At 33.7% G+C, this 16,262-nt stretch overlaps 1 protein-coding gene and 1 pseudogene across 1 annotated transcript; one reads left to right on the top strand and one right to left on the bottom strand.

Annotated features, from left to right (window-relative positions):
- The first annotated feature begins 1,947 nt into the window (after positions 1 to 1,947).
- Positions 1,948 to 4,340, top strand: LOC128168656 (uncharacterized; annotated as a pseudogene).
- A 1,532-nt stretch (positions 4,341 to 5,872) lies between these two features.
- Positions 5,873 to 9,878, bottom strand: LOC128168657 (uncharacterized). Its single transcript, XM_052834811.1, has 2 exons — positions 9,523 to 9,878; positions 5,873 to 9,126 (listed from the first exon to the last, which is right to left on the bottom strand). The coding sequence occupies exons 1-2, from the start codon at positions 9,820 to 9,822 to the stop codon at positions 8,458 to 8,460; spliced, it is 969 nt and encodes a 322-aa protein (XP_052690771.1). The 5' UTR covers positions 9,823 to 9,878; the 3' UTR covers positions 5,873 to 8,457.
- Between the last annotated feature and the right edge of the window lie 6,384 nt (positions 9,879 to 16,262).

Genomic DNA, 16,262 nt, shown 5'->3' with positions numbered 1-16,262 from the left:
AAATACATTTGTTAAAGATGAGGCGCCATCGGACACCGATCATAACCCCTGAATATAACAAAAAGGGGGGTTTTATCCGCACCATCCAGCACAATGAATTATGAATGTATCTTGCATTTGAAGAAATTAGATTTACATAAAGAATTGGAATAGCTAATTAAAAAAAAAATTGGAGCAACCCTATAAGGTTAACAATGCTATTTTTTTTGGTCCGGAAAATAGTAAACACAAGATCAGACAGAAGCCCCTGACTTTAAGATCGGCGACTAGTAAAAAAAGATCAGAATCTCCCGACTTCATGACTGTGGACTAGTAAAAACAGATCAGAAGGATCTGAAGCATTTCTATACACACCCTTTGAAGTTCTCCATGTTTTCAATCGATTCGACTTGCATTGTGGGAAATTTCTATGTTTCAAGTACTTGCTTCCAAAATTTCAAAATTGCACATGCAGATGGTAGATACAGGAGTCGACTTTCATATGTAATAGGACCTACTTTCATTCACACAGAACAGAGCAAACAATAGTTAGTTTTTTTTTCTGTTCTTTGTTGAGGATGAACCCAAATCTGAAGGCTATACAAGCATTAGGTAGCGATGGTTATGAAGCGTTCTGGGCTGCTTCTATAATTTGCTTTCAGGATGCACCATAACTGCTGTGCTCTACCCAAAAAAAGGACAATATTCAAAGAAAGTTGAAGAATGACTTTAGAACTAGAGAGGTTGCAACCAATCATTTATTATCAGATATATCATAGGGCTCTCCTTTAGTTAAACATATTTATTATAATCTATTTGATATCAATTGTTGTTCAACCTCCTTTAATAAGAAACCTTATTCAGTACTACACACATTTACATGATAGTGTTATGATAAAAGCCTCACATCACTTAGAAATACCCTTCCATGCATTACACTCCCCCTATCTTTAGATTTTCATAAAAAGCATCAGTTTGTAATAGTGATAAATAGACCCCTTCACGATAACCGTTGTACTGCTCTCTTGCAGGGCAAAATGATATACAGGTACTTTGCCAAAATTTCAGTACGTAGAAAATTAAATGACGTAAATAAAACAATTGACGTTATATGTCATATTTCACCAAATTCTGTAATTTTGCCCTGTAAATGAGCAGTACCACAGTTACCGTGAAGGGGTTAATTTTGCCTGGTCCCTAACAGAACATAGCCTTGAAGATATCTGACATTTTTGAAAAATTATTTCAAAACTGAATCGCAGTAATTAAATCATTTTGTTGAAAAATCTATGAATACAGAAATATTTCCAGAAAATTACATTTATGCAAATAAATGCATTTTTGGCAATCATGAATTATCTCCCTTTAACCTTTTTAACCGGTAGGTGGCAATGTTGTAGTAATTTGTACGGGTAGAGTTGTCTGCCCATTTCACCGCTAGGTGGCAGCTTGAATCAAAACAACGCACCCAAAATGAAAGTTTAAAAAGATGTTCAATCTGTAAATAATTCAAGGAATTTGCTTGTGGAATTTAAGCCAGCAATATCAGTGTAAGTGCACTCATCAGATACTTCATTTAGATGCCGAAAATTATAAAATGATAACGTTGGTTATCCGATTTAAAAGATAGCGTGGGTTGTTACGTAATGTGTTCATAAGTTAAGAGTAAAGAAGGACTTATACATGTATGTCTCTGAGGATAGTAAACGGAGCTATGCAGTGCCCGAGCTATCTAAAGTTATTTGTTAACTAAAAATGATATTGGAAGTTTTATTCTGAGATCTATTCCGAATCGCCCAATGTCATGTGTGCGTTGTTTATCAGAATGGCTAAAAATAGACGGAAATAGCGTTCTAAAAATATCATGGCGGATGTTGTGCTTTTGGGGAGTTCGCATATCGTAAAACTGAAATAATATATCGATTCAGATGTGAAATTTAAGAATTTTGGAATTGAGTATTGTGGAATCCCAGGTGAACGACTCGCTAATCCGGATCATATAGAACGTTTTAAAAATTTTATATGTAGATTTCGTCCAAAGTATGCAGTGTTCCAGCTGTGTGGGAATGACATAGACACAAAGGATATTGTAATTAGCGAAGTCCGCATTATTATCCTTCGGTTTGTGAACATTTTAAAACTTATTGCTAGACGACATTCTGTGAAAATTATTGCATGTCAACTCCTCTTTCGTGAGAAAACACGACATATTTTGCCTTCAATTTATAATAGCTTGGTTTTTGAAGCAAACAAACTTTTAAAGCATGAACTTGCAACGGATTCAAGTGTCTTTTATTGGAATTTAAAAGGACTTAAACAAAGTGAACATTCCAACTTTAAGGATGGGGTACATTTAAATTGGGAAATTGGCCTTCCGAAATATTATAGGAATATCCGTGGAGCAATTTTATGTGCAATAAACTGTGATGGGTAAGATGGAGTCCAGAGAAAAGGAAATACCTTGATATTTGCCATTTACTTGATATATATGTGATATTATTTGCATAAATTATTGTTAATTGTGACAGTGAGTGTGATCATCATTATGCTTTTGTCTTTAATAATTCTGTCAACATCCTCGATTATGTTTATAATGAAAAATCTTGCATGTTTTTTGTCTTGGAAATAGGATATGATATGTTGCTACTGTTAGTTTGGTTGCATGACACTTGTTTTGTAATGATTTATATATTCAATTTTGCAGCAATCAAAGTACAGATAAGAACAGCTGGAGTGGTAGCTCTGCTGAACTGATCAACTAACTCAGTAACTAGCATTTGATTGTGTATAACACAGGTATTTTATCATTGATTAAAAAATTATCTCCACATTAAATTGTGGTTACAGGTTAAGATATTTGGTGCTAGCCAAGTTTTAATGTGTATTACATTCCATTAGGAATGACTTAATATTTTAGTCCTTGTCCTGTACAGTATTGAAGTACATAATAGTGTCTGGACAAAGTAATATTTTGTCATAGCATTATTGACAGTGCTCACTGTGTACGTTATTACATAATTTAATGAATGACAGTGTTTACTATATAATACACATGGGATTGCTACTATTAGCTGGTGCTAACTGGCTAATTACTACGCAATAAACTGCTGAGATCAGAACATATAATGCTAATGTTAATTATTTTGGAATTTCATCAGTGTTAACTGAATTTTCTGATAATCTAGCTGTGTTGGCAGTGTAACAATTATTAGCGGTAGCTAAGTAACTTGGGCACGTTGGTGTCTGTTTTGCCATATTTAGTGGTAACTGAATTTAATGAGAGGAAAGTATACTGTGTTAACAGTTATGTTTAATGTTTGTATTTTGCGTTAGCAATTTCAAAATTAAAATTTTTTTTACAGCTCACCATGTCACAAGCGAGGAAAAGGAGAAGGACAGCAGAAAGTTTTAAGGATGAAGTGAAAGAAATCGTAAAAGAAATGGTAGCAGAGGCTATTCCAACAATTGCTAGTGCAGTGGTAGCTCAATTACAACAGAATACACCTGTGACAGGTCCAGTCAACGTCAACGCAATCTGCCAAGCAACATCAGTTGGGGATGATGCGATTGAACAGCAGAAGCAGACATTGGACAATGCAAACCAAGTACCTGATTCCGTTGTATCAACGCCCTCGAATGGTAATTTGCGCAATGTAACAGGTCCTCTGCATGCAGGCCGCCCATTAGGACAAGGTATCGATGTAAAAGTTAAGTAAAAAATCTGGGCTGAGGAATACATTCCCCTTGGTTCCCTCATTTTCAAACAGAGCTCTGCTAAACTTGAAGCAGTTCAAGGAAAAGATAATTCTCTTACTTTTCAGCAAAAGGAACATAAGTATTACTTCAGAAATCTACAACAGTGAATGAATGCATTTCATATCTTTGTAGCGGTGTACTGCGAGAAATGCCCTGCGCAAGCGCCTTGTTTAATGAAATACATAGCAACAATTCAAAAACTTAGCAATGATGTAGGGGACAAGGCAGCTTTTTATTTCGATGAACAATTCCGAATGTGGAGAGCTGAAAATCCAGCCCAAATGCCCTGGGAAAAAATAAATGCTGAATTACACATGGAGGCATTGCATGTTGGGTTGAAAAGTCGGCTTGATGGTCAAGAAAAAACATCTAAACAAAAGTCATTTCAACACCAGCCCTTTCGTGGCAAGTCCAAAAAACCATGCTTCAGCTACAACAACAACAGTGGTAACTGTACCAGACCGAGCTGTGAATACTCGCACATCTGCAGCAGATGTTTTGGGGAGCATTCCAAGAAAGACTGCCATGGACCGTCAGAGTCAAACAACAGAATTTATGGAACCTCCAATAAACAACAGAACCCAACCAACCAAATCAGAAAATGAGGTCAGCCTGAATCCCAGTGTTGTTACTCCTGTTAATGTAAAAGCACTGTCCTCAAATGAATATATTTAATACATTAATAACAACTGAATAAAAAATGTAATTAGTCTTCAATATCTGTACTCCAGTGCTACAATCATTATATAGTCTTTCATGCATTGGATATCCGGCCACAGTTGATTTTTCTTCTCAGAAGTTATAAAAGCGGAAAACGTCCCCTTTAAAACTCGAAAGTGCGGAGCTATGGCCTCTGCTAAAGTCATTAGCTCCGACTCACTCCAGTTAGGTTTTCTCCGTTTCAACTCTTTCTCCATTGTTGAAAACAGTTTCGCAGACGATAAAATGGAAATAGCCGCGAAAACGAAAGTGTCCTTTGCGCTTGCGCAGCGTTCGTAACTACGAATATTCACACCTCCTTTATAAGAGAGTTCCATTACAGAAACTTGCGAACGTTTCGTAAGTTCAGGTTACGAATAAAACTTACGAACACGTTAGTAAAACAGAACATTCTTATCTTAGGTTAAATCTTACGAAGTTCTTAAGAGGCAGTCTACGGTAGAACCATGCAAATGGCTATCAATGGGAGTATATCGAAATTTCATGAGACTTGGCACAAATACTCATGATAACCTAACTTGATTATGATGAGAAGGATTTTGATTTCATTACATCAGTAACCATGGAAACGGATGGCACTTGGGTTTTCCCTTGTTCTATTTATAGAACTTTTGAGAAATCAGACAGTATGCAAGTCTTTTTATTTTATTGGAAATATTACACACTGCAATTGAATGAAACTCATTTCTTCACATTGTGAAAACCCATAGTAATTCTAAATAATAGGAATTTAAATTTCTAAACACAATACACAAAGATATGAGGGCCTTAACTTCATGAAAATACTGAAATTTTACCAACATTGACCTATTTGCACTAAAACCTGCATAACTGCCCAAGAAACGCATCAATTAAAATAATATTTTGTCAACTTAAAGAGTCTTTACTTGTCTTTAATCTGTTTGATGGAATTTGGTTGCAAATGAAATTCAGTGGAAATATCGGGGGGGGGGGGGGGGGGGGGGGGGTGGACATGGTGCACTAACACTTAGAGTAGGTAAAATGCTCTTACATAATTATTTAGATTTTCTCGCCAAATAAAACAACTGAAGAATTAAATAGTCTTAAAATGATTAAAAATTAAACACTCATTATTACTATGGATTGCCCTCAGTCATTGGGGGGGGGGGGGAGAGAGAGGGAGGGGGGTGCAATTGAAAGGAAACTTGGACCATTAAGGTAGAGCTTGCAATCCAATACAATTTGAATCTGTTGAGTATTGTATACATGTCATATATCATTATGTCCAGGAAAAAGAGCTCTATTATTGTAAATGGTTCTAAATAATATTGCCCTATCTTGTTTGAATTATTTGCTTAATTCACTCATGCAATTTTAAGCCCTGTGCTAAAATGTATCTATAATTTGTTATCAAGAATGTGTTTCACCCATAAATTTCTCGGAAAACTTACCGGTATGTGATTATATGTTTTCATTATGAATGTTGTGTGATAATGACAAATATTTACTTTGATAATTTAAAGATTGGTTTCTTAATTTATGAATGGCACTATCCTATTACAAGAGATATTATCCTTAAGGTGGTTTGGGACACTTCCATGTTGTTACATATTGTTTATCGAAATAAACAATAAAATGATGTGTAATTACATATTAAGTACTCACTAGTTTCTTTCCCTATAATGTCACTTAACAGGGTAGCGCAGTGGGTGAGAGGGTTTACTACAAATCTGCAAGTCATGAGTTCAAATCCTGCTTGGGCTTTTACAATTTTTACCTCTCCAAATATTTTTAAAAGCTATTTTCCAGTTAAATATTGTAAAATTTGAACATTCTAAACCGATGGAAATATTTGATTTATAACATACATTAATCCATAATAATATTGACAGATGTCCCATACCACCTTAATTTATAAAAGTATCCACTTTGACATAAAACTGTACAATAACAATGGATTTCATGTTACATGTATTCAAATTTTAATGAGTGTACATATCAAACGATTCTTATTAATACATATTTTTAAGCAAAGTTTACAACATTAGCATATTGATAAGATGATATTTGAGAAAAAAACAACAAATAACAATCTTTTAACTTAATATATAACCTGTTTAATATTCATGGATTATTTGGTATAGTAATGAACGTTAAAAAGTACATATAACCACCTGATATGAAAACAAAAATGCCTACATGTAACACTCGTTTACAAGAAATACTTGAAATGAGCCTTTGCTTCAAATGGAGCAAAAACAAAGACCAAATTACTCCTGACCAGTTATTTACATGAAATATGACTAGCCATTCTTTACAAAGCTATGCAATAAAATATGAATAGAGACCAATTTCAACCTTCAATGAATATATCAGATAGAGAATTTCAATTTCAGAATAAAAAATACAAAATTTGTGAATTGAAATATTCATTATTCAGTTACTTAAGAATAATAGATAGAGATGTGCAATTAATTTAAATTAAGAAAGCTATCATCACCAATTAATACATGTGTCCCTATTAGCCAAATAACAACATCAATAATACATGTAGTGCTATTAGTCAAATAAAATCATCAATTTATATACATGTAGCACTATTGGACAACTATTATCAATTAATACATGTATCACTATTGGCCAAATAACAACATCGATTCATATATGTAGTGCTATTAGTAAAATAAAATCTTTAATTCATACATGTAGCCTTTTTAGACATCTATAATCAATTCATACATGTAACACTATTAGACAACTACATGTATTAGCATTAATAACCAAACAACATCAATTCACACAGGTAGCACTTATCTATTAGTAGTCAAATAAAATCATCAATTCGTACATGTAGTGCTATTAGACAACTATTATCATCATACATGTTGCACTAAAAGCTAAATAACATCATCGATTCCTACATGTAGCACTAATAACCAAACAACATCAATTCATACATGAAGCACTATTTGCCAAATAACATCATTAATTTAAACATGTAGCAATTTTAGACAACTATGAACATTAATTTATGTATGTACGTTTCACTATTGGCCAAATAACATCACCAATTGATGTACCGCTGTTAGCCAAATAACCTCATCAATTCATACATGTAGCACCATTAGTCTAAAAACATCATCAATTCAAACGTATAGCACAATTAGCTAGCCAAGTAACATCATCCATTCACACAAGTGCTATAAGATAACTTTTATAATCAAATCATTCATAAAATGCCATTATCTAGCATACATCCTTAATTGATACATGTAGCCCTATTAGCCAAATAACATAATCAATTCATACCTGTAGCACTATTAGTCCAAACATTATCAATTCATATACATGTAGTGTTAATAGAGGACTAACATAATTATTCATACATGAAATGCTATTAAAGAAATGACAACATCAATGTTTTTATCAAACTTACATTATCAAATAATTCATTCTTGTAGCTCTATTAGACAAACAAAATTATCAATTTATACATGTAGACCTACTAACCAACATTCATACATGTAGCACTATTGGCCAAATAACATCATCAATTCAGACAAGTGACGTTAGACAAAATTTATCATCAAAACATTAATGAAGTGTTATTATCTAGCTTACATCATCAATTGATACATATTTATTACATGTTTGCCTATTAGAGGTCTAACATAATCAATTTATACCTGTAGCACTATGTATTAGACAACTTACATCATTCATACACATATAGTGCTATTAGAGGACTAACATCATCAATTCATGCATGTATCACAATTAACCAAATAATATCATCAAGTGACTGTGATACTTCATTGGAAACTTTAAATTGAAATTCTAGCTGGCAAGAGTTTGAACAATAACTTAACTAAAAAGACAAATTCTGATTTTCTATACATCAATACTAAAAGTATCAACATGTATACATTTACACCAGTGTGACAGTATCAGGAAATTGGATACCATTTCAAGAATAACAGATATCAGAAGTAATCACCCTCACATTCAAAGTGAAAGAGTATTTCCTATATGAAATTGTTCTTAACCAAGTGTCAGTTCAGAGACAATACTGGATAATACTTGGCTACGTTCAACGGCAACAAGATCACTGATTACATTTTGAAGATCTTCATCATTTTCTGCACTTTCCTCGCCTTTCACTATGTTGGATACTTTCTGCTTTTTCAAACATAAGTTTCCAAAGAAGCTTCTAATCTGTTGAGGAGAGAGCCATTCATCTGGAGAAAACACTCTGTTTCCCTCTCCATCTGTTTCAGATCGCATTTGTCTAGAAGCTGTGTGTGGACTTGGTTTTTTCCCCGTCTCTTCTCCATTTCTGAACAAGGCAGTGAGGTAATTTCTCACCTTTCCAGAAAAGCGGGATGTCTTTTTTCTTCGTTTTAGAGCGTAGCCATGGCTTTCACAGAAATATGTTGGTTGTTCAAAAACCACTGGGACAGATGAGAGAATTTGTTGATTAAGTCGAAGTTCACTGCACTGTGCTGACCAAAGCCTTTTACTCCTGTCCTCAAGGGTGTCCAACTGCTGTTCATCATAGACATGCTGACCGACAGAAAGGTGTTGGACAAGTTGGTTCTCTTTCCTAAATACTTTGATGCAGTCTGGATCAATGCAAGGAAAATGGTCCTGTTGTTTAACTCCTTGAATGGTAGTTGGCTTTGGGTCTGGCTGTTTCACTCCAGAGAAGACCTGAAGAATACCAAATGCATATAGTAATTTATAAACTTGATAATACCTACACTCAGAAATAACCATATACCCCAGGTATTAAAAATATGTTTTGTATTCTTAAAATTTGACTATATTTGTTAAAAGAATCAAATAAACAAATAAAAGCAATTTCCTGAGTAAAATTCTAAAGCTATTTTGCAATGGCACATCCTATAAACAGTTTTTAAGTTACTGATTTCACTCTTATTACTAACACTGATATATATTATTCTAGAAATGTTAAAGCTGAGCATATTAGACTACTATTAGTAACAATATGTACTTTAATATGCTGCAATTTGACAAAATGTGTCATTTTGATGCAATCCATCATTCATAACTGTAAAATGATTGAAATAATTACAATGTACTTACCAAGTTCTCATCTTTCAATAGCAACTTTTCTGAAATTCTAGTCATATCTTCTGCTGAAATAAGCTTTCCTCTAAGGCCATATGCTTTATATGCCATCATTCCATCATTTTGAAAAATGAAATTGTTATGCTGTGATATCTGGAAGGATTTGAGCTGTCCAGAAAGCACTGGTGTTTGGGGTTCAGCTAAGAGATCTACTACTGAGATGTAGGTGTTCCTGATGCCACCATGACTTTCAAGTGCCAACTTCATCTGTTTAGCATTGAGGATGTCATTACCTTCATTCACATAGTTCAGCATGTGAAGTCTGCAAGTTCCAGTCCTTGAGTCACACAGGTCCTTGCCTGATTGAGCTTCGCTAAAATTGTACTCCTTTACAGATAATGGCAGCTCATCACGGAATTTCCACAGGTAGGACAGCATTGGCAATGCATGATAGCATCCAGCATTATCTGATCTAATATATGCATCCCTTAGATGTGGATGAAGAGACTTTAATGTCTGGAAAGCATCACCAAAGATCTGACTCACCAAGTGCCAACCCTGCTTTCCTTCTTCAATGAGATGAATCATAGAAATAATGTCAAACTTGTTACTGTTGTCAATGTCATCTGAATGTGGGTGACAGATAACAGCACAAATCATGTGCCAACTAATGCCCTGCTTCCCAAACCACTCACTCTGTGTCTCACGGAAAGTCTGGGGCAAGTACTTCATGGCCCAATCGGCAATTATCAACACCTCATGTGACTTCAAGTTTTGGAGAATGTTCCTTTTACACAAGTCCTGATTAACATTCCTGATTAAATGATCCCTCCACGCCCAAACTTTCTCTGCTGACACCCCAAAGTCATGTTTAACTTCTTCCCTTTCTTGGATGCTTGGAAAATTTGTACTCTCTATTACGGTATGAATTTCGGTTCTAACACTGTACATGATGTCACAAGACTCACAGGTACCAGTGTGAGCATGCTGGCACTCTTCTTCCGACAATGCATATTGTATACAGTGTTGAGCACAGTCACTTTCAGGTCTGATGTGACTTCTAAACCCACTCTTTAGATGCAGCTTCAAAGTGTCAATCTTCCCTTTAAGTTCAGCTATTCTAATCTCTGGAAGTGCAAGATTTGACACAATCCTCTTCAAGGTATCGATGCCCTCTAGACCATCATTAACAAAGTTGTCCAAACCATGAAGAGATTGAAGCTGAGAGGCTGCACATGCCTTGATAATTTTGTAAAGAGTTGCCCTGGATGGAGAAATTAGAGAATTCTCCTTGCAGTAGTTTTCATATGCTGTAATAAGCCGAGAAGCAATCATTGTTCTAATCATCTTTGGAACTTTCACTGTAAGGCCTGAGGATAACTTCAAGTTTTTTGATCCAAATCCAACAACTTGAAGATAACACGGAGCAGAAATGAATTCAATAAAGTGATGAATTTTCTCCTTTGAAAGGCGTAGTCGGGATATTTTTGGTGGAGCTACATACTGTCCAGGTCCATGTGTTGAAGCGTACTTTCTTGCAGCATCAATTTTGTAGATGGTCAATCCTTCAATAAAAGTCTGAAGCTCTGACTTAGTGTACATTCCCACAATTATGGACAAAATCTGTATCTTAGTTGTGTAATCTTCAGCTTTTCGGTAAGCTTCTACAACAGTCTATGTGAGGGGATCTTTAGGTCTGGGTTCCTGATCTTTAGGTTTTATGCTTTCCAAGACATCCTTCATCAAGAGGGAGCCCTGGGATGGTGCAATGCTTTCACAAACATATTGGAAGGCAGTACGAGCTTGACGTATGTAGTACATTCTCGTTGAATACTGAAGTTGATCAAGATTCATTGATGGCTGTGATTTTAAAGGGGAGTACTTTCCATCTGACATTAATTCCATAGCTTCATTAAAGATTTCACGCTGTGATCTTTCATCTTTGGACCAATCAGACCCCACAGTTTTCTGAGATGACAGAAGATCAAAATCTAAAAATAAATATAACAATGAATATATATATACCGGTATATTCCTTCAAATATATTTATTCAAAGTATTAGACTAAACCCAGCTGTTGGATACACGCATATATATACATTTGAAACATTCAATTCTGTATGAACTTTTTCGTGATGTCACAATGATCATAGCATGCACTTATCTCTTGTCGCTTGGATAAACATAAAATCTCAATAATTTTAACAGTTCTGAATGATTTGTCTTTTTCAAACGTAAATATAAGTAATATACATCAATGTTAAAAAGTACACTGGGATATGAAAATGAGGAAAGAGGGTGTGATATAATGGTGGAAGGAAACTTACATTTTTCATCAGAAAAGTCATTTGAATCATCATTTAAGGAGGCCGACTTTAGTTTGCATTGCGCATGTTTTTGCGCATTCTAATAAAATACAGTTAATTTATACTTCTTATGAATTTTTTTCGATATCATTTATAAAATCGAACACAATAAACAAAATACAGATAAAAATATTAAGATTTTTAAAGGAAATTTTTATTTTTAACACGATTTTTACGTTGTGCGGTAGGGGAGCATTGCCATTGCGCTTTTATGACGTTATGATAAAATGAAGCTTTGTACGAGTACGTTATAAGAAATTACATAAAAGAAAAAGTAAAAATTGTATGCTGTTGAAATTTTAAATACAGAATGATGCTATCCTCGAGCACATTTTCCTCCTTTTTGGAATGAATCCATTATACCAATCATCATTCGTGATGATCCAAATATATAGCAAAATTTGGTGCATTTTAATATTTTGAGATGGCCCCCACTAAAAACCAGGTAGAATTTTGTTTTTTTACATATAAGGTAGGAAATGATATTACTAATCATATATAACAGTTTGAGAAAAAAAGCTATTGTAGTATTTTTTTAAACTGCTTTGATGTGCGGAAAATGACAGTTTCCTATATATTCCTATAGTAAATGTACCTCTATTTTGAGATGGTCCCTAAAAAGAACTAGACGGTCGATTTTCATGAACCTTCGCAAATAAAGTAGAGTTGGTTTAAATAACATATGGTTTAAAAATAAAGAGTTTTGCTAATGTAGTTTTTCCGCAAAAAAACCCAAATCGGCCTCCTTAATTTGTAGAATTTAAAGTACACAATCTTGCGCAAGTTCGTAAATTCAAAAAAGGGTTTTTTATGTTTTGTTTTTGATTTTTGTTTTTTTCATGACTTAAAGAATACCATAATAACATTGCATGTTTTTCTTTTTTTTTTTTTTAACAGTGTAAGTTAACAGTGAATGACTAGGTGCTGTATTTCTTATTTGTTATTTTTCATCCTGATTAATGAAATACAATGTAAGAGTTAAAGCTCCCAAGGCACTCCGAATAAATCGTTTACATAAAATTTATCATGAGTTCACCGTTCACTTTGTGCTTTTGCTTCAATTGCGTTTTGCATTCGCTCAATGCGAATTCCATTTAGAGTTCGCTAACTATTCAAGTGGAAATGTATAACGCTTAATGGACTGTAACTGTAGTCATCAGAATCAATCGCTGCACAAAGTTTTATATTTATCAGGCAAAGGGTTCTCAATTGAAAGATAATGAGTGCAAGATTTACTTCCTAATACACTTCTGTATATGAGAAAGCTTGCAGACAAAGCGGTTCTTAAAAATTCACAATATTGCTTTCTGGGAATTAATATAATTTTAACTTCATATAATCAGAATATTTTTATCTGAGGGGCACATGTATTTGTCGTACCCGAATCTGTTGTCTGAGAGCATGGTGCACTATCACTTTTGGTAATTTCTGGAGCATCAATTCTTCTATCCGTGTCTAAAAATAAAATTGAAATCTGTATGTATATATCCAAAATAGCAAATTAAACTTTGTCTTTTCAGTTTGTACAAGTCATACTTCACAAGGACCAATTTGTGATAGGTCTTTGTATTGAAATCTTGAGATTTATATTCTACATGTAATTCATAACTGCACAGCTACACCTGTACATGTTGCATGTGAACATGATACACAATGTTTTTTTTCTAAATGGGTTGGGATCACCCCCCCCCCCCCCTCCTTCCCCAAATAAGAAATATTTTTCAGGTATGTGCTATATTATAATATATGAAATAAAATATATAACAGAGCATTATGCACTTGATATCACCTTACCTGATATTTCCATACTGTCTTCAGGCACAAACAGTTGCCCTTCATTCTCTTGGTCCTCTGAAAGAACAAAAAAAAAGCTCACTTAACCAATGTATTATTCATTCAAAATGATGATCAGCAACAAAACAGCCACAACACTAGACATTACAAATGATTCTATTAAATTGTAAAATATAAAAAAAATTTCTATGTTATACCTCTTGGGTGAGAAAAAGATCCATCAGCATCCATTGCTTCAGAATCTGTAGTTCTCTCTAATAAACAGCATATTTCTACAAAAAAGTACATGTAGTATATATAATATAATCTAACAGTATATGTAATCTATATAAATCTTATTTCTGATTTTCATACACAATATCTAATGTACATATACAAATATCAATTGGATATCCCAAGTGTTGATTAGTTGAACTCTATTGACATATATTATGATATAACTAAATACAAAGTGTAGACGATTAGAGATTTTGATCCAAAAGATATTGTTATTATCAGTTATTCTAATGTTGTCCAGCTAAACAAGTTTTCAGCATGAATACAAACTAAGAGCTATCTTAATGATAAAAAAACATTAACCCTTTGAAATACCCATTGATTTTATAAACCTTTTTATGTGTCAATCTGTGTTATTCTCTTAAATACTTCAGTGAGAGAAGCAGGTCTGGCATACCCCCCCCCCCCCTTCAATATCTTTGGTATGAAAATATCAGACAACATTTGTTTTTACATGTAGTACTCCTCAACCCCTTTGTATTTATATTTTCTGTTTCATATATAATGTGCAACAAAGTTTTATGAGTTGAATACATCATAATAATTCAGTCAATCAATGTAAGAAACACACCTTTCAACTCCTCCTTCATATCTGCATTTTTCTTGAAACAGTGTTTATGCTTCTCGATACATCTTCTGCAAACACCTATTAATGGTAAAATTCCAAACATTATTCTGATGTATCGATGCATTAATTTTCCTTAAAACATTGGTTCATTTGCTGTTCTTTAACAGAGTTTTTGTTCATTTTCAAAACAATAATTTATCAATGACAACAGATAAGAAAATTGAGATCAAGCATGGGTTTAAAACAGCACTAATTCATTCCTTGAATAAAAAAAATTGTTTTCAAATATGTGTGAGTATTTCAACAAGTAAATTTCAAATTTAAAACACTTTAACACTATAAAAAATGTACTGTGCATGTACATCTTTTCCATAGAATGGCATAGATATCTAATCAAATGGGGGAGGGGGGGGGGGTAGTTTTTAACTGATTAGATATTGACATGATTGATATGTATTGATACATGTGGTAGATCCTAGCAATATTTACTGGTACACATAATTGGACTGTTATATAAATATTTTTGGTATGTTAAAAAATATGCCATTACCGTTTACGCAAAGGCGAGGGTTTTCTTACCAGAACCAGTGGGAACATGTGTGCTCAGCTTCATCCATATCTCTCGGCTTTGAATGAATGTAATACCCCTCGCGACTGTGCCAGATGGAGATTTGTCATGTAGTGGATGACAGCATGTTCTCCTTTTTCTTTTCCATTGAATCCCAAATTCTTGCCTGTGTTTAGCACATATACGTCCGCTGAACTTTGACAGCCTCAGCCCATGCACACCAGCACGGTTAAGAATTAACAATGGTTCTGGTATGTGTGCAAAATCTGACTCAGAGGTACATTTAAAAAATCTCAAGTGTGCTGAAGTCTCTTTCTTACAGTCTTGAAGTATATAATCTGCTTTCTCTTTACAATGTTCACCAAAACTACATTTCAAACCATCCATCTTGTTGACATCTGCTTTCTCCAATCATTCTTCTTTGTCTCCTTTACACGAGAGTTCCACAAAGGGAGATAATTTAATCTCTAAAAATTCGGAATTTAAACACCGGAAAATAAGCTTAATATTTATTTGCAACCGAATTCCCATTCAGGTATATTTCTTTATGGATAATTCTATTTTTTTAACCAAGAAGTTCTAAATTTAAAACGTTTCTTGGGGTTTTATATCCTGCTATGAGAAGTTGTGGATTTTGGACATTACCTATCTTATTATAATATTTGATCATCTAGCTTAAAATCAAAGAATGAATTAAAAAATATTTGTGCACCAAATCAAAGGTATTTGTATCAGATGTTATGTGAATCTGACTCTAGGTATGATTAAACTCTATTTAATACTTAAATGACTATCTGAAATTAGCCTTATTCATGCATGAAATTTATCATGAATAATGAGCTAAAAATAGAAATGGTCTTATCTGGGGGATTTCGGTGGTGCAGATAAATTTAACCATGAAAATTTGATAAAATAGACAATATACTTTAGATATATCCAGATGAACTATGAAAATTAATCTTCACCCTTCATTATAAAATTTTGATTTTGCATGGTTCTATCGTAGACTGCCTCTTAAGTAATAATATTTTTGCGTAAGATAAGAAGCTTAGTAAAACTCATGCCTGATGTTTTTTGTAAGAAAGTTATATAAACAATATTGAACATAATTTTTCTTTGTTTTAGGGGAAAAGTATTATTCGAATACAGTAGGTGAAAAGTTTTTTTGTTCCACCTAATGTAC

The sequence above is a fragment of the Crassostrea angulata genome, unplaced genomic scaffold, assembly GCF_025612915.1.
Source record: "Crassostrea angulata isolate pt1a10 unplaced genomic scaffold, ASM2561291v2 HiC_scaffold_29, whole genome shotgun sequence".
Classification (NCBI taxonomy): Eukaryota; Metazoa; Mollusca; class Bivalvia; order Ostreida; family Ostreidae; genus Magallana; species Magallana angulata.
The sequence above is the reverse complement of the archived record's forward strand: the minus strand, read 5'-3'. Positions and strand labels throughout refer to the sequence as shown.